The following is an 18,759-nucleotide window of genomic DNA, read 5'->3' as shown; positions in this document are numbered from 1 at the left end:
AAGATACATCTCAACATCATTTTTGAATAATGTGCCATTTTCTATTTTTCCAACAGCATCCCTGTATTCGAGTAGGAAGTCACGGCAAGTCCTTCAGCAATTTCTATCTGCACCACCACTCACTCAGAAAGTATGCATTCCATGCAGATCAGCAATCATTTTCTTACTTTAAGCCCATCAGGCTCTCCGTTGAAGATGCATTAAAGCAAGTACCATGCCAGAGTTATCTACACCCTGCTTTGCAAGTCAATGCACCCTTTTTGTTTAATTCTTTCCACATTTCCATCAACTGCTGAGATTCCTACACTCGTCAAAATTTGGGACAATTAACAGTGGCTAATTAATCAACCAATCCACACAATTTAAAGAGATTAGCAGAAACTGGAGCACAAAGGAGAAAAAAAAACACGTGGTCACAGGAGAACGTGGAAACCCCATGCTCACTCCAACAGCTGTGTCAACTGAACCACGTCTCTGCAACACTGACCTAGAGTTCAGCAGGCAAGGAAATGAGTTACATTGACCACTGATCACTTCTGTAAAGTGATTGTGTGACACCTCAGCACAGTGTGCCAGAACTGGCCACCAAGGCTTACGAATGGATGAAAGGTTACAATGTCTTGAGACAGTCACCACACAAGGAATGAGGGAACTTGCAACAGAGGGAAAGCCCTGATGACACCAAGATTGTAAACATATTTTAGCAATAGCTTCCTTGCAATCATGTTATTTTATTGACATTCTTCACAAGATTTGCCAGCTCTGGGAATACCGAATGTTGATGAAAGGAAGTGCAAGTGTGCGACTTGGAAGGACTTGGGTGTCTGGATGGCGAGCAGGGGAATTGAAAACAACAGGTGTTGCAAGCACCGAGGTTGCAAGTTTTTGGTTAAAGGCTGTATCAGTGCTGAAACTGAAGTGAGAAGAGATTTCGAAGGCATCAAGTTGCAGGAAAGACTGACTTAGACTGGAGATCCTCTGATATGATTTCAAGTGCAAATCCAGATTCCAAAAATTGAGAATGTCATGGAAAAAAAGAGTTTTCCATCATTATTGTGCAAATTAAACAGGACTATATTTCAACAGTGTGATAGTACAGATTCTATCACCAATGTGTATATGTACAGATTGTAGTGTAGGATGACTGTGATTGGCTGAGAGTGTAGCCACACCTACTGGCAGGTCTTAAAGGGTTGCTCCAAGCCAGACCAGATCATTCTGGACTGGTCGACCTACATGTGATATGCTCCAGTCTTTTAGTTAATAAAAGCCTTGGTTTGGATCAACAAGTCTTTGGTTCTTTCGATGCGCTCTACAATTTTATTAACTAAAAATTTGAAAAACTGGAGCATATCACAAGTAGGTCGACCAGTCCAGAATGACCTGGTCTGACTAAGAGCAATCCTTTAAGACCTGCCAGTAGGTGTGGCTACGCTCTCAGCCAATATCAGTCATCCTATACTACAATCTGTACATATACACATTGGTGATAGAATCTGTACTATCACAGACAGGAGTTTAATCTTTCTATATGAGTGTACAGGGCATATTAAAGTAAAAACAAACAGTAAATGTTGGAAGAACTCAGTCGGTCCTGCAACATCCATAGGAGGTAAAGATATGTTACTGAGTTTTGGAGCATGAGCCCTGCTTCAAGGTATAAGCAAAAATCAGGCAGGCATCTTAATTAAAGACCAGAGATTAAGGGGAAAGAAATAGAGGAGTCCAGACCTAACAGCTAAGAGGTGTTAATCGATTAAGATAAAAGGAGAAGTGAGAATTGAGTTTGGTTCTGTAAAAAGAGAGACTGAGGGGAAAAGAGAATAGAGAGAGATACAGAACTGGGGGGAAACGATACAGGGGGAAGAAGATATTGTGGGGGGCGTTAACAGAAATCAGTGAAGTCGATGTTAATGACATCCAGTTGGATGGTGCCCAGATGGAAGATGAGGTGTTGCTCCTCCAATTTACGGGTGGTCTCAGTCTGGCAATGCTTGAGACCATGGACAGACAAGTCCGCAAGGGAATGGAATGGGGAATTGAAATGGGTGCTCACTGGGAGATCCACACTATTGCAGCAGCACCGGAGTGCTACAGAAAGCAATCCCCCTGTCTACGCCCAGTGTCTCCAATGTAGAGGAGACCTGGATGCAGTAGATAACCCCTGCAGATTCACAAGCAAAATGTTGCTTCATTTGGAAGCACCATGTGGGACCCTGAATGGTGGTGAGGGAGGAGGTGTGGATACAAGTGGAGCATCTCATGTGGTCGCCAGGGTAGGTTCCAAGGGGACGATTAGCGGGGAGGGAGGAGTGGACAAGTGGGCCATGGAGGGAGCGGTCCCATTTGGATGAACTGTTTTTGGGCCCCAAATGGTGATGAGGGAGAAGGTGTGGGCACAACTGGAGCATCTCCTGCAGTCAAAGGGGGAGGTGACAAAAGGACAGAGAAAGTCTGGGAACAGACTAGGAGATCACTTCATTGAGCCCCTCGAATGTGTCCACCAGAATAGCGTGGATCTTCCAGTGGCCACCCATTTCAATTCCCCATCCCATTCCTTTACTGCCATGCCTGCCTATGGTCTCAAGCACTGCCAGACTGAGACCACCAGTAAATTGGAGGACCAATACCTCATATTCCATCTGGGCACTCTTAAACCGGATGGCATTAACATCGACTTCTCTGGTTTCTGTTAACCCCCCCCCCTCCTCCCACCACCACCATCACCTTCATCCCCAATCACTGTTCCTCCAGCTCTTCCCCTTTTCCTTCTGATTTCTTTCACAGAGCCAAAAATCAATTCTCGCCTTTCCTCCTTTAAGATCGAATTAACAGCTTTTGGCTGTTCGATCTGGGCTCCTGGACCTCTCGCTCTTCCCCTTTGCTTAGTCTTTAATTAAGATGCCTGCCTGCTCTTTGCTTATACCTGCAAGAAGAGCTCAGGGCCAAAGCATTAATAAAATATCTTTACTTCCTCTGGACAGCCAAGACCGGCAGAGCTCCTCCAGCATTTCTGCACATTCTTAAGACCATCCCAGCATCTGCAAACTTTCGTGCTTCAATGCATATTAGAGAAGTGTTTGGTTCGTAACAAGGATGGAAATACACACCTACTCTTGCAAGAAGAGGGACACAAATTTTTCTTTAAATAAAAATAAAAATGCAGGTTACCAAAACAACAATGATGTTTTCTTCTGAAAAAGCAAGACTTGATTTGACAAGTGATGAACCTCCAGTGCAAAATGGTGATCATAAATCAACAGAAAACTCCATGAGGCAGTAACTGCATTATCATTCATTCTGCTTCAAGGTCTCCTTCCTGCTGGTTCAAAATAAGTAAATCTGCTGATAATGGGGTCGATTACAATACACACAAGTGCTGGAGAAACTCCGGTCATGCAACATTCAAAAGCAATCAATGCTTCATCAGGAGTCCTTTCCCAACAGCAACAATGAAGGGGCTGTTTGAAAAGTTATGACTCATCCAAACTGACTTTTAGCATCTGCAGACATGAACTTTGAACATTTTTTTGGAGAGAGGTGACCTTTCCAAATATTAAATCAAGACTTCCACTTTTACAATTTAATTTTAATCCTTTAAGGACTAATTTTGTCTTGTGAAACAAGACTTTGACCTTAAGGAATCTAATTAAAGATTTCTTCTGATTATTTCAACAGGCCATGACTCCGCAGCCCCAAAAGAAATGCCAATCAACAATATGGGTGAAATAGAGACCTCAGGTACAATATGGTATGATTGCAACTCAAGAACCAAATTCTCATTGCAGTGCATCTAGATCAATGATTCTCAACCTTTTACTTTCCACTCACATCCCACTTTAAGTAATCCCAATGTCACCGGTGCTCTGTAATTAGTAAGGGATTGCTTAAGGTGGTAGGTGAGTGGGAAGGGAAGATTGAGAATCACTGCTCTGGTCCCAATTGTTCCTGAAATATTTTGCTTGAGGCAAATTGTCACTGGCCAATTTCCTTTGGAGTTATGAAAGCATGCACATAATGAATCAATTAGGTACGATTAAAAGTGGTTTTTAAAACTTTTTCTTTCCACCCACATACCACCTTACTAATAGCAGAGCACCGATGGCACAGGGAATACTTAAAGCGGTATGTGAGTGGAAAGAAAAAAGTGGGAGCCACTGATCTAGATTCTGGAAAAGATTCCTGCAGAAGAGGGGGTGGATAACAGGACATCAATATTTAAGTTGGAAGGGAAGAAAGAAGCAGGGAATTGTTAGCCTAATATCTGTGCTAGATAAAATGCTGCAAGCTAGAGTGAAAGACGCAATAACAGAACATCTAAAAATAACTGGATTAATGAATGATTTAATCTCCGACGATGTGGCTAATCGAATAGATGGGAGGAATGAGTGGCATCTTCTAAAGGCTTTCAATAGTCCCCCCCACAGGAAGTTGGTCAACAGGGTTAGAACATTTGAAATTGGCTGTGGCAGATTAACCATTAGGCCGAGTAGGCTTAAGCTTAGGGGCCCAGAAGGTAAGGGGGCCCGTCACCAATGTAACCACTTGTCAATATGGGCTCCCATTAGTCCTGGGTTCACCCATCAATCAATGCTTGCAGAAGTACCACGTTCGCCTGTTAATCAGCAGCATGACCTCGGTCCATCCATCAATTTGGGCTCCATCAATCCCAACGCCACCTGTCAATCAATGCTCGTGTTTGTGCACACGGGTGAGTCTGAGGTCTGCCTCACGCAGAAGAGCTCGGCTCATGCTATGCTGCTCACAGGAGGCTTCCTTTATTTTAAAAAGTCTCTCCCTTCTCCTGTGTTATTTCGTATTGAGACTTTTTTTTTTAAAAGATCTGATTTTATTTATACTTTTGTAACTTTAAAAGACCTTTCAAATTATTCGGGGCTAGCAGACGGCTTTTGTAAGGTAAAGTTTTATTTGATTTTTAATGAAGTTTTTCCTCCCCTCCTCCAATCAAACACCAACTGGTGTATTCTCAGTAAAGACCCAGCGGAGAAATTTAGAATATGTGAAGGCATCACACCCAAAGGCTAATAAATGGAACCATTTTATTCTATTCAACGAAGGGTGGAGGCCATGGGGCGGGGGGGAAGGTCAGAGGGGTCTTACTAAAGCTCGGCCTAGGGCCTGGGTGGTAGTTAATCTACCATTAGAAATTGGGGTTCATGTACATACATGGATTAACAATTGGATAGCGAACAAAGAAAAAGATCAGATCTTTCTCAAGTTGGCAGACTGCAACAAACGAGGTACAGATTTCAGTTGTAAAATCAATGATATGGCTGAAGGAACTAAGTGTTATGTAACCAATTTGCTGAAGAGCTGAGATTGAGTTTATGGAGAAGGATGTAAAGATCCTTCGAGGGGATGTAAAGATGCTCCAAGAGGATAAAAACAAGCTGAACGAAATGGGGAAGATCATGTTGCATGGACAAAACAGAAAATCCATCATTTTAAATGGTGAGAGATTAGTGAAGAACAGTTTTTAAAAGGAATCTTACCTGCACAGCTACAACAGAGAGAACCTCAACAGAAATCCTGTTGAACTCATCAAAACAACCCCAGGCACCTGTCTGTGCCAGGCCCTTGTAGATATTTCCACAGGACTGCAATATGAAAGAAAACAGAAGAATTAATTTCATGCTATTTTTTTTCTCCCTTATAGATGAACATAAAAGATTTCATAACTCCAGCAGAAGCCATGCAAAATGTTGACTGGTACCTAGGTCAAACTGAATTCCATAACAAATATAACCCATGCAGAAGAAGGGAACATGAATCTCATTGTTTTGAGATGTCACAAAGATGTAATTCACCATATCTGCACATGTTTCTTATTTAATCTCTTGGTTGGTTTAGCTATTTTGTTTGTTTCTTAGACATCTGATCTGAACTGGACATCTGGAAGAATATTCACTGGATCCAATACAAACCCACATGGTTGACCCCGGTAGTCAAATCGTGAAGAAAGCACGTCAGTGCCTCTACTTCCTCAGGAGCTAGTGGAAGTTTAGTATGACTTCAGAAACCCTGGCAAATTTCTACAGAGGTATGGTGAAAAGTGTGCTGGCCAGCTGCATCATGTTCTGGTAATGGAGTTTTGTTTCTAAATTCTGGAATATTGTAAGGTTCTTGACGTGAGGAAAACACTGCTTCCTTAATTGTGCTTTTGTAGCGGATTGAGCGGGAGCGCAGCGAAAAGACAGACAACAACGTTGCAGCCTTTAAGGCTGTGTCTGGCCTGCCCCCTTTTGTTCCGCTCTTCTGATCTGGACCACATCAGAAGGTCCCGTGATGCCATCTTGGCCGCGGCTGCCCCGCTGACCACGTGTGACAAGCGGGACCGGTTTGCCACTACAACTACGTGTGTCACCACACTTTGTTCATTATTTATGCCAGTCTGTTCACTGTACAGAGCTGAAATATTATGTCAATAGATAATAATGTAAATGGCTGAAAAGTTGTCAAAATACAGTCATTCGTTATCATATGTTCTGTGAAATAGGACATTAAGCGATTTGGACGTTGGCGTTCACACCATATTATCCAGTTACGTCCGCTGCGTCCCGTTCTCCGATTGGAGAACATACAATGGTAAGGCACAGAAACAAGCCCTTTAGCTCACCATGTATTTGTTGCATTTTCATTTGTCTGCGTAAATACTCTTTGAACATCACTAACAATCAACATACTTCCCCGTGTGACTGCAGGAAATGCCACAATTTCCCCTTTCATCAGTTTGTTGTTAAATAAACATCAGGTGATTCATTGGGGAATGGAAGAACCGACTTGCATACTGATGACAACTTGGGTCTGACCTGCTGCGTCAGCCCAAGTGAAGCAGCAATTTACCGGAACTTATTCCATTTATTTCACTGCAGTCACCGGTCACAAGATGATCTCTTCCACATTGCCAATATCAAGTGCAGACGGCTTTGCAAGACACCTCCTTTCAGTTGGTAAGCATGACTTGCACCATTCAGGATCCTTGTTGCCTATCACCTTAACTTTCTGCACTCCAAACAATCCACATTCAATCTCCTGCTTTGTTGCAACAAAGGTCAGTACAAACTTCTGTCAAGACAAGTTAGAATCTTCCAACTTTGACATAGAATTCAACAATTCTGGACAGGCTCGTGACTCATCTCGACTCTGCCCATAGGCTTTTATTTCTCCTCTTTTCAGCTGACATATTTGTTCGCCGATCTATTCAACTGCTCCTGTTTCACTTCCTCTAATTATTCACTAATGCCACGCCATCACACTTCGCTGATTCTATCTTTCAATCAATTGGCTGATCGTGTGCCCTCCGTATGATCAAATATTCCTTCCCTTTCATTGCATCTTCAATCTAATTTTCTATCTGATGTAAAGGTCAATGGTTTCTAGCGGCAAGTCTTTTTTTTTCCACTCTCTTTGCAAGCTGTCAAACTTGCTGACTACTTAAAGCAATGTCTCGGTTTAGGTTTCATGCCCCAAAACAATGATGGGGAAGCCCATCCTCTCCACTGGAACGGTATCAACGCTATATATGCTGCAGTAAAAGTCGATCTCATGTAAATATCTACCCCCTACACTAGGCCAAAAAATCTGAAATCTCACGTAAAAGTTGACCCGAATCTCTCACCCCAGCCCCGGCTGCTTGCACGGTCGAGAGCTCCAGCCTTTGGTCATCAACTCCCAAGTCAGCCCTGGCCTCCCGCACACCAGAGCTCCCGTCGCCTTGGTCGCGAATTCTCGCCTCGGCCCTGGCCATCCGCAGGCCAGAGCTCCCAATGCCTCCGACAACGCAGACAGTTATCACTGCCCCAACCCTCACCATCAATAACTTCAAAAGATTGAAGTTGAACAAATTGATAGGCTTTTATCAACTTTAGAATAAAAGCACACCCATGCTACTCGACTGGGAAGGGGGGCTGCGGAACATTCTGGAGCTCGTGGGAGAAGCCACAGGCATAGTCGGCTAATGGGTATGCCCGAACAGACCAATATATACTTAAAGCCTGCAGTGAACAGGAATTCACTGTCTATGTATTATTCTGATGACTGGCTCCACCCTCACCTACCCCAATATAAACCCTGGTTTTCCCACCTTACCTTAGATTCACCTGAGGACTACTGTGTCTACAAGCCACTGATTGTAAGCTATTAAGAGCGTGTTCAAACTCCTAGTCTCCGAGTGCAATCAGTCGTGTTACACAGTGGTTCAACCACACGCCACCCACACCAATTCTCTCACCAGTTCACATACCAACCTCAGCACCTGCAAAGCTGACGCCGCTGCTGGATCCCACAGGTTCGCCAACCCCCACCTCCACCCCCGCCTTCCCCCGCCCCCCCCCAAACCACTCCTTACCTTTCCCTCTTGCCTCACACTTCTCCCAACTCAACCTCCATCTCCCTTTCTTCCCACCTCACCCCAAGCCTTTTTGTTTTTACCTCAAGAACAGTCTCTGCAGACTTTTGTGTTTTACACTTACGATTTTTGCTACTTGGTAGGACATCTGTTTTGATGCACAGACATCAGATCATTACTTTAATTCATTATGTTTTTGTTCTTTATTCTCTTCAACATCATTTGGACCTGCTCCTGAGATGGTATTTTGTATTATGTTTCCGATGGTGGGAAAATCCAGAACCCGGGGCCACGGTTTGAGGATAATAGGCAAACCATTTAGGACCAAGATTAGGAGGAATTTCTTTACCCAGAGGGTGGTGAATCTGTGGAATTCATTGCCACGGAGGGCAGTAGAGGCAGGTTCATTAAATATATTTAAGAGGGAATTAGATATATTTCTTCAGTATAAGGGTATTAAAGGTTACGGAGAGAAGGCGGGGACGGGGTCCTGAACTTTAAGATCAGCCATGATCTCGCTGAATGGCGGAGCAGGATCGAAGGGTCGAATGACCTACTCCTGCTCCCATCTTCTATTCTAGTGTGAATTGGAGCCTCTCAAATCCATGTCCATGTAATCATATCCATGTAATAATCGATCCCATGAATTTAACATTAAAAAATTATCTAGAAAATTCAACTTTTACTCGTGTATATGTATTACAGTAGGAAATGGGATACAATACTAGTCAACCCAATCCAAAAGTTATTGCTGTACAGGAGATAGTAATTTTAGTAGAAGTATCATGGATGGTAGTGGTTTTATTTTAATTTACAAGACCACAAACATGGTTCAATTTTAACAGAGGCATACAATAGAGGTCTGAATATGCTCAGGTCAAGTGCCACACGCCGTAGGAGCAAATATCGTCGATGAAAACAAATATAAAATCGAAACTGAAGAGTACGTGGTCCATAAACCACTGGAATTTCCGAGCTGTATTCCATAGACTGAATGCCGCAGAGGTTTGCTGAGAAGTCTTATAAATTAGGAATGTTGTATCGCTCAGGCACGGTGGAACAGTTCAGGGTATGATAATCACCACAAGGCCAGCAAAATCCAGCATATTTTTTTTGTAACTACATTCAACAGTGACGTCCAGCTGCTGTCAGATTTGCGGACTCTGTCCAGTTCTCGCATGTGGTCAAATTTCACTTCTGTGATTTTAAGATGGTTCGGGGGCAATCGACAAGACTGCGCTGCAACCGGAGGACCCGAGTCTCTACGTGGTGGGCTACTGCATGTTTAATGTCTGCAAGGTAATACAATGGGGTCACTAGGCAAGGGAAGCACTCAAGCAAGGCTTGGAAAGGGTACAAGCAAGGCTGAAGACTCGTCAGGCAGGTGATGGCATTGGAGGGACGATAAATGCAGTTCACTTGCATAGAAGTGCTGCCGGTCACAACACAGCAATTTTTCAAATCCACCAGCAATGAAAAATGTGACAGAAAATCCGCTCCCAAAATGGAATTTGCCACATTTGCAACCATTGAAAACCATCAAAAAGTTTTGTTGAGACTGAAATCTAACATGACTAACCTCTAGTTATATGTTTGAATATGAGAATCACTCATGGCTGAAAGAACATGACATATTAGGGTGTCTGCGTTCCTCAGGGGTTGGAGGGCCATAGAAATTTCTGCACTGGAATCGACAAGAAATTGAACAAGCCCAAGAAACAGTCTTTGAGGAACAGACGGTGGCCGATGTGCCCCTGGCAGCAGTTGCTTCTGTGCTGGGCCTGGCTGTTTCCCGCCTACCATTGTTAGAAGTCACAAGGACCAGGCGGAAGAACCAAATTTCTGGTTTTGCCAACAAATACGCTGCCCATTGCCTCTACCATGTCCTTGATCCAACCAGGTCGAAGGAAGGCATTCCATTGCATGCCCAAAGCCTGGATATTCGTAGTCAGTGCTGCCATTTGCTGCTCAAACTCAGTTACCTTCAATTGATAAGGTGCTGGTGCTTCACAAGGTGCAGTAGGCAGTTGTTCCGGCTCAGTTTGCAGAGGTCGTGGCATGGTCTGAAAGACACTCACCAAATGTCCTTAAACGCGATGAGGTAAACATTGGAGGCACCTCCACTTCCAAAAGTAGTCTCCTAGCTAGCCTACGCCATCTCTTCAGCATCTGTGACAGTGCTGCCGTCGGTTGGTACTCAGCAATGTGAGCCTCCCCAGAAGGCTGAGGTACGCCACAAGATCGCAGCCTTAAGGATGTCGTATGGGAGATCACCATCCGGATCAATGAAAACATCCCTCTACTTCACAAGATGAACAACAAGTAAACAAAATTTTACCTTCTGATGTCACACCGAGGGCGGTCTCGAAGATCGTGAACCACGCTGGTGCATTATTAATAAAAAAATAGGGGGACTTGATCTCTTCGGCTGCTCCTGTCAGGGTTTCATCCTCATTACTATCCACTTTAACCTTTGGTGCTGTGCATTTACCCAGTTCACACACAATTATACACTCACTCGTTATTTTTCACCACAAAATGGAGTTGGCTCTCTTTATTCCCTTCTGACCCAACTCCATCTCCCCCCCACCACCACCGAACCAAACCCCTCTGACCTTTTAAGTGGCTCACCCACCACACGGGTGATCTTCAGGCTTTCACCCCCACGCGTCCGAGATCCAACCCACGAATGCAGCTGCTTAACTAACCCGCGCGTTACCTCAGCGGTGACCAACACCGCTCTCAACACAGGCTGTGACAACAGGAACATGCTGGTGAAACTCAGCAGATCACACTATATCATAGGAAATGAAGGGTAACTCGTGTTTCAGGCCTTGGCTAGTCATCGGGAGCTGCTCCTTGCCTCATTTGGTGCTACTCAAAAAAGATCTGCTGCACGTGAAACATGAAAGTAATCAGAATTTCACAATTCCAGGAGATGCACGATAAAAAATGGACGAGTTTTAGGCATGGGGTGACTGGTAGTAGAAACTCTTCAACCTGTACAACACTAATTCACTTCCTTGTGAGATTTAAACAACATTAAATTGTTTGTAAGGAAGGTATCGTCTCTGCAAAATTTTGTTTGTTAAGAATGTCTGCTTAATGTGGATTTTACCAACCTGATATAGTGTGGAGCGAAGTAACCTGGTTTTGAAAGTACAGTAACTTCATAATTCTGTTGCTTCCTATTTTAACTTTGTAAACCCTGAGCACGTCTCACCTTCAAAGGAGTTTCAGCATTTGAATGTGAAATGAATTTACAGGCTTATCTCCTTGATATGATGTACTCATCAATGACTACAATATTTGTTTTATGGAGTGCAAGAATGGCACATAGTTCGATTGGAACAGATTTTTTAAATTTTCTACAAACCGTAACTGCTGCATCCATCAGCAAGTTTCAATGCTGAGAGAAGCAGGTTCAAAACCAATGTCAAGAGCCGCTCAAAGTTGTGCAACCTGCTTAATCTGGTGAACTGACGCTCAGTGTCTAAAGTTAACACAGGGTATTTTAATAAAATTTAAGCAACAGTTACAGTCTGCAACAAAGAAAATATCACTAAAGGCTGTAATAGTTCAGATGAATAATCAAGAAGTGTGTGAATGTTTGGTGTCCATACCTTGTAATCCATCTGCTCAGAACAGTTGAACACATAGACCATAATGCCGAGTGCTCGGCCTAAATCTTTTGTGGTCTCAGTCTTCCCTGTTCCTGCAGGGCCAGCAGGAGCCCCACTCATTGTCAGATGCAACGATTGAGTCAACGTGATGTAACATCTGAAAACATGAATAAACTTTTGAGAATGAAAATTATGCCACTGATCACAAGACATCTTCTTCAATTGCTATCTCGATGTAGCCAGATCGTGAGCACAGGATTCAGCATGGTTGACATGTCGAAATTGGTGTTGGACCAAGTTACACCATGTATAATGAACAATCAGAATGTTCTTAAAGGCAAGTTAATGTGGAAGAGAAAATATTCAGAATCTTTTTGGGAGTTGCTTGCCATGAATACAAAAAACAGGAGCAGGTCATTCAGCAATTACGAGCCTGCTCTGCCAATCAGTAAGATCGCGTCCAATCAGACCTTGGCTTCAGCTCCGTTTCCTCATTACCCTCAATTCTCATGCATTTTAAATTTAAATACACAGCATGGTGACTGTCCATTTCAGCCCACAAAGTACATGCCACCCAATTTACACCCAGTTAACGAATCTGTGCTGCCCCAATTTACACCCAGTTAACGAGTCTGTGCTGCCCCAATTTACACCCAGTTAACCCGTGTAGTTTTGAAGGGTGGGAGGAAACTGGAGCCCCGGGGAAAATCCACGCAGGCACGGGGAGAACGCAAAAACTCCTTCCAGACAACGTGGGATTCGAACCCTGGACCCCATCGCTGGCGCTGTAAAGGCATTGCGCTAACTGCTACGCTAACAGTGTTGCCCTAAAATTGAATACTAAAATCTAAAATTCTGTCTCTTTGAGCATTAAGCATTCTTGAAAAGTCAGCCTTCGCAGTTCTGTGGAGTGGAAAATTCCTAACATTCACAACCCTTTTCCTTTTGAGATTTCCACTCATCACATTACTTTTAGACTTTTAGCCTGTCAAGCCTCTCAAATATCACACATTTCAAGTGCAGAGAATCTGTTAAACCCTTCTTCATCAGATAATCCTTTTGCTTTTAAAAATCAATCAAGTAAACCACCTTTGAGCTACCCCCAAAGCAAATATATCCATCCCAAGTAATAAAATCAGAAATGTTTGGAGTGCTCCAGCTGTGGCTGAACTGAACTCTTGCACATTTAGACCAAAACGTTTCTATTTGTTTTTGCCGGATGCCTCTCTCAAAGATCACCAATGTAAGAAATAGGAGCAGGAGTCGGCCATCCAGTCATTAAGCCTACTCTGCCATTCAATGTGATCAAGGCTGATCTCAGGAAAGGCTCATCTACAACCATCTGCCTCATCCACTACTATCTCAAAATGTATCCAATCTTGCCTTATTTAAAAGCAGTTCCTCTCATCCCAATCCTAAATCTACTACACAAAATTTTGAGGCTATGTCCCCTAGTTCTGGTCTCGCCTACCAAAGGGAACAGCTTACCTACATCTATCTTATCTATGCATTTCACAATTTTATATATTTCTACAAGATCCCCTCTCCTTCTAAATTCCTGTGAATATAGTCCCAGACAACTTAATCGCATCTCATAGGCCAACCCATTCTTTTCTGGAAACAACCTGGTGAACCTCCTCTGCACCATTTCCAAAGCCAATATATCCTTCCTCAGTTAAAGAGATCAGAACTGCAGATGTGGCTTCACCATTACATTCTACTATTGCAGCATAACTTCCCTGGTCTTAAATGCCATCCTTCTAGCAATGAAGGCCAATATTCCATTTGCCTTCAAATACACCTGCAGACCAACCTTTCGCAATCCATGCAAAAGCACTCCCATGTCCTTCTGCATGGCAGCATGCTACAATCGCTTGCCATTTAAATAATATTCTGATATTTCATTTTTCCTTCCTCATAAGTACCACTATTCTATCCATCTGCCAGTCCCTTGCCCACTCCTATTTATAGCTCTTTGCAGACTGTCCGTATCCTTTGCGCAATTTGCTTTTCTACTCAATTTAGTGTCATCCACAAACTTAAATACACTGTATCCCATTTCTCTCTTGACAGCTTGCTGTCACCACAGGCCAGCTTTGTGTTCCTTACCCAAGGACAGCAGGATCTTCCCAAACACCAAGATTCATTCGCAGACAAACAGGCAAGTCTGCAGATGCTGTGAATGTAGTTCAAAACACTCAGCAGGCCAAACAGCATCAGGCCTGAACCTGACCTCTTGCCTCCCATTGATCACCCCCCCAGAAAAATAACTCAATATGGATGAATTAATGTCAATGAGAGCTTGAGGCATACCTCATCTGTTGAATTACTGCTGAATCAAATGAACTTATTCCCAATTAAAAATTAAAAAACTTCTAACAAATGATACAATCTTGATCCACTGCAACATATCAATTTCTCTACTCAGCCCTTCGATGTCGTGAAAACATTTTTAACCCTTGCATTCTAACTGGGGCAGTGCTCACATTGCAAGTCACTCACTGCTCAGTAAAGTTCACTGAGGCAAAGTTCGCTGTGCACCTGGATAACCTAAGTCATGAAGTGGGGCAGTATCCATTGTACGGCCTGTTAACCAGTAACTAAGCCAACAACATGCCAAAAGTAATTTCGACTGCAAATCTCAGACCATCTTATCTATTAAATAAAACCACATGGATTTTACATTAAATGAAAGAAAGAGCAAGTAATTTTGAGACACTGATTTCCATTTCACATAAATAGCTGTGGCGGATCATCACACAAAACCAGTGGATATTTTCCTAGAGGCAAAAAAAACCTCAAAGATTAAAACAAATCTGTATTCACATGGGATAAGCTTTAAGCCATGCAATGTAACATAGTGAGGGAATAAATCACAACTTGAAACAATTTAAAATTCTTCACTTAAATGCGTTTCAAGACATATCAAGCATCATTTGATTTAGTTACAAATGAATGTAATCATTTATATCTGATAATAAGATAAGAGTAGAGCAGTAATAATAAAGCAGAGCAGCACATATATAGATCTAAATTTTTCAGGTATGTTGTGTAACTATATCCCTGTAGGGATATAGTATATTTTAAGTACAATTAATTTTAAGTAAAATTAAGTATAATGCCACTTATAGATTTCCTCATCTTCAAACAAGAATAATGCTGGAAGAAACATAGCTGGCTACGTTCACAGAAAGCAAAACCTTCCCCCTTTTGTTCAGACATCTCTCATGATCCCTCACACCTTGATGAAGGGCTCAAGCCCGAAACGTTGGTGATGAACCCTTACATTTGCTACATAAAGGCACTGTTTGACCTGCTGAGTTTCTCCAGCATTTGTGTGTTTTTGCATCAAATGTGGCTTTGCTGCCTTTCAAGGAAAACTGCAAAATAATTATTGACTTCAGTTACTAATACATTTTGGAGTTTCTGAAATGACAACTTGGTGAATTGAAGACGAGCACTTAGGCAGGGTGGCCTGCGCCTTCTTTTTTGAATCTTTGATCTCATTTATGTTGGACAGTGTGATAGTACAGATCTATCACCAATGTATATAGTGTATATAGTTACAGTATCTAGACTGTGCTTACACCGATTGGCTGAGAGCTTAACCACGTCTACTGTCTGGGCCTTGGTTCTTTCGACGAACTCTACAATTTTATTAGCAAAAAGAATTTTTTTTAAAAAGGGATGGAGTGTTTAACTCGGCCAGAAAAACTTGATATCGACCCACAGTCAGCTACAGCCTTCAAAGCCTTTAACTTCTGGCTGCTGAACTTTGAAAACTTCCTGAGATTTATTGAGGTGGAGGAGGATAACCAGCGTCTAACAGCATTGCTGTCTATGGTGTCCTTGAGAGTCTACGAGAACATCCAGGATGAGACCACTTACACCGCAGCCATAAAGGTACTGAAAGAACTGTACGATCAACCAATGAACAGAGTTCATGCCCGGCTCGTGCTTACGTCGAGGAAGCAACAGCCCAGCGAGTCCAGCAGGGCATATTTACAAGTATTAAAGGCGTTGGGAAAGGACTGTAACTGTGTAGACAAAACTGCTGCCGAGATCACTAGCGACCTTGTACAGGATCCCTTTGTGGCCGGGCTCCGATCGAACGAAGTGAGGCTGCGCTTGCTCGAACAAGGGGTAGAAAAACTAGAGGACGTGGCCCGGATTGCGATCACAATGGAGGATGCAGCCTTAAAAGTCAAATTAGCTCTCTAGGGACTGGACCCCACGTTCTCATGTGAGTAGAGTGCCCTTCTACCCTACCACCCCCCGAGAAACTGACGGCCTGTCGGCTGCTGCGACACTGCCCCCTGCGAACCTAAAATGTTATTTCTGCGGGAGGGACAAGCACAGCAGGTCCCAGTGCCCAGCAAGAAAAGCCAGGTGCCAGAAGTGCCTTAAAAACGGCCACTTTGCTGCAGTCTGTAGGTCTAAAATGGCCGCCGGCAAACACAGTGCCTCATGTGAAGCCCAACCGCCACTATCCCATTCAAACTCTTCTTTCCCAGAGCTCTCGTCCAATGAGAGTGAGGGCTCCCCTGCACGGCAACGCCTGACGTCACGGAAATGCCGAACCCAGAAGGGGCAGCCCACCCTCTCAACCATGGTGTTGGCCCGCCTCTCGCCTCCGTGCGGAACACTCGACCCGGCCTCGGTCCCGACTGTGGCAACAGCTGCGGCTGCCACCGCCACCCCCGGGGTTGACGCTTCCACTGCTGCTGCCCGCTCCCCATCTGCCGCTGCCTACGCCGCCGCCGATGCGGCCACCACAACCGACTGGGGTCCTGCCGCGGCCAACCAGGTAATCACCCTAGCATCCATCGCTGACGACCGCCGGGGCCCGACCGCCGCGACCGACTACCTACCCACCGCCAACCGCGAGCAACTACAAACCCCACTACTTACCTTTCATCCGCCGACGCCGCCACAACAGCATTTCCGGGAGGTCCTCCAACCTGCTCCTCCAGCGCTGACTATGTCTATGACGTCATCCCGTTCCGCGACATCATCACACGGAACTCCCCTGTCAACTGGATCAGTGGCTGCTTCTATAACACTAAACCAGCAATGTTCTCATTCCCTCACTAAAGCAATGGAACTGATTAAAGTGCATGGACACTACACCAATTGCTTATTTGACTCTGGGTCAACTGACAGTTTTATCCGGCCAGATCTGGCCCGCCGTTGGGGACTTGACATTATCTCCACTACCCAGAGGATCTCATTAGCGACGAGGTCGCACTCGACCGGGATAAAGGGGTATTGCATCGCCACGCTGGAAGTACAGGGCGTAACGGTCACCCACTTCAAATTATTCGTCCTTCCCCAATTGTGCGCCCCAGTGTTGCTGGGATTAGACTTTCAGTGTCAGTTCCGAACTGTGTCCCTACACTTTGGGGGACCCCACGCCCCCCTCTCGGTCTGCCATCGCCCCACCCCCGAAGCACCCGAGCAACCCGCCCCCGTGACCCGGGGCCAATCCTGAGGCCTTTCCACACTCCGGATTGCCCCGCCAGCACTCTTCGCAAACCTCACCCCTGGCTAGAAGCCTGTGGCCACCAAAAGTCGGCAATATAGTTATGAAAACAGGCAATTCATTAGGAGTGAGGTGCGTAGATTGCTGGATTAGGGCATCATCGAACCGAGTTCAAGGCCCTGGAGAGCCCAGGTGGTGGTTGTCAAGAACGGGGAAAAGCTACGGATGTGGTCGACTATAGCCAGACCATTAACCGCTTCACGCTCCTGGATGCATACCCCCTGCCACGCATCACGGATGTGGTGAACCAGATCGCCCAAAACCGCATATTCTCCACCATTGACCTACGTTCAGCCTACCACCAACTCCCAATCCGCTGTAAGGACCAACCATTCATGGCCTTCGAAGCGAATGGGCGGCTGTATCAATTTCTCAGGGTACCATTCGGGGTCACGAATGGTGTCGCGGTCTTCCAGCGGGAAATGGAACGGATGGTGGACCAGAACGGGCTAACCACTACCTTCCCGTATCTGGACAATATCACCATCCGCGGCCACGACACGCAGGACCACGACACCAACCTAGACAAATTTCTTCAAACTGCCCGTCGGCTGAACCTGACTTACAATTTGGACAAGTGTGTCTTCCGGACCACATGACTCGCGATTCTAGGTTGCGTGGTGGAGAACTGGATAGTCATGCCAGATCCTGACCGCATGCGTCCCCTAATGGACTTACCCCCCCCCACCCCCATACCCAGAAAGCACTCAAACGCTGCCTGGGCCTTTTCTCATATTATGTCCAATGGGTTCCACACTACGCCTACAAGGCACGTCCTCTTATCAAGACCACCTCCTTTCCCCTCTCAACCGAAGCCAGAGCGACTTTCGATTGAATCAAATCCGACATCGCCGCTGCGACGCTGCACGCGATCGATGAGTCTGTCCCGTTTCAAGTCGAGAGCGATGCATCAGACTTCGCCCTGGCAGCCACCTTGAACCAGGCCGGTCGGCCTGTAGCCTTCTTCTCCAGAACCTTCCAGGGTCCAGAGAGTAGACACTCCTTGATCGAGAAGGAGGCCCAGGCCATAGTTGAAGCGGTGTGTCGTTGGAGACATTACCTCACTGGGAGGCGCTTTACACTGTTGACTGATCAATGCGTGGTCTCCTTCATGTTCAGCAACACCCAGCGTGGTAAAATAAAAAAAAACAAAATCGCCAGATGGAGAATCGAACTCTCCACCTTTAACTATGACATCTTGTACCGGCCTGGTAAGCTCAACGACC

General features: G+C 44.8%; 1 protein-coding gene across 6 annotated transcripts in view; it reads right to left on the bottom strand.

Annotated features, from left to right (window-relative positions):
• dnah9 (dynein, axonemal, heavy chain 9) overlaps nt 1–18,759 on the bottom strand; it is a 380,785-nt gene that overhangs the window by 309,609 nt on the left and 52,417 nt on the right. For all 6 annotated transcript variants that reach the window (XR_011354703.1, XR_011354704.1, XM_069929513.1 and 3 more), the window contains exons 19-20: nt 11,992–12,148; nt 5,514–5,618 (exon numbers count right to left, since the gene is read on the bottom strand). Coding sequence is in view for 4 of the 6 variants with exons in the window: in XM_069929513.1 (XP_069785614.1) it covers nt 5,514–5,618; nt 11,992–12,148 (262 nt within the window). In the remaining 2 variants the exon portion in view is untranslated. The remainder of the gene's footprint in view (nt 1–5,513; nt 5,619–11,991; nt 12,149–18,759) is intronic.

This window comes from Narcine bancroftii, chromosome 3 (genome assembly GCF_036971445.1).
Source record: "Narcine bancroftii isolate sNarBan1 chromosome 3, sNarBan1.hap1, whole genome shotgun sequence".
NCBI lineage: Eukaryota > Metazoa > Chordata > Chondrichthyes > Torpediniformes > Narcinidae > Narcine > Narcine bancroftii.
The sequence above is the reverse complement of the archived record's forward strand: the minus strand, read 5'-3'. Positions and strand labels throughout refer to the sequence as shown.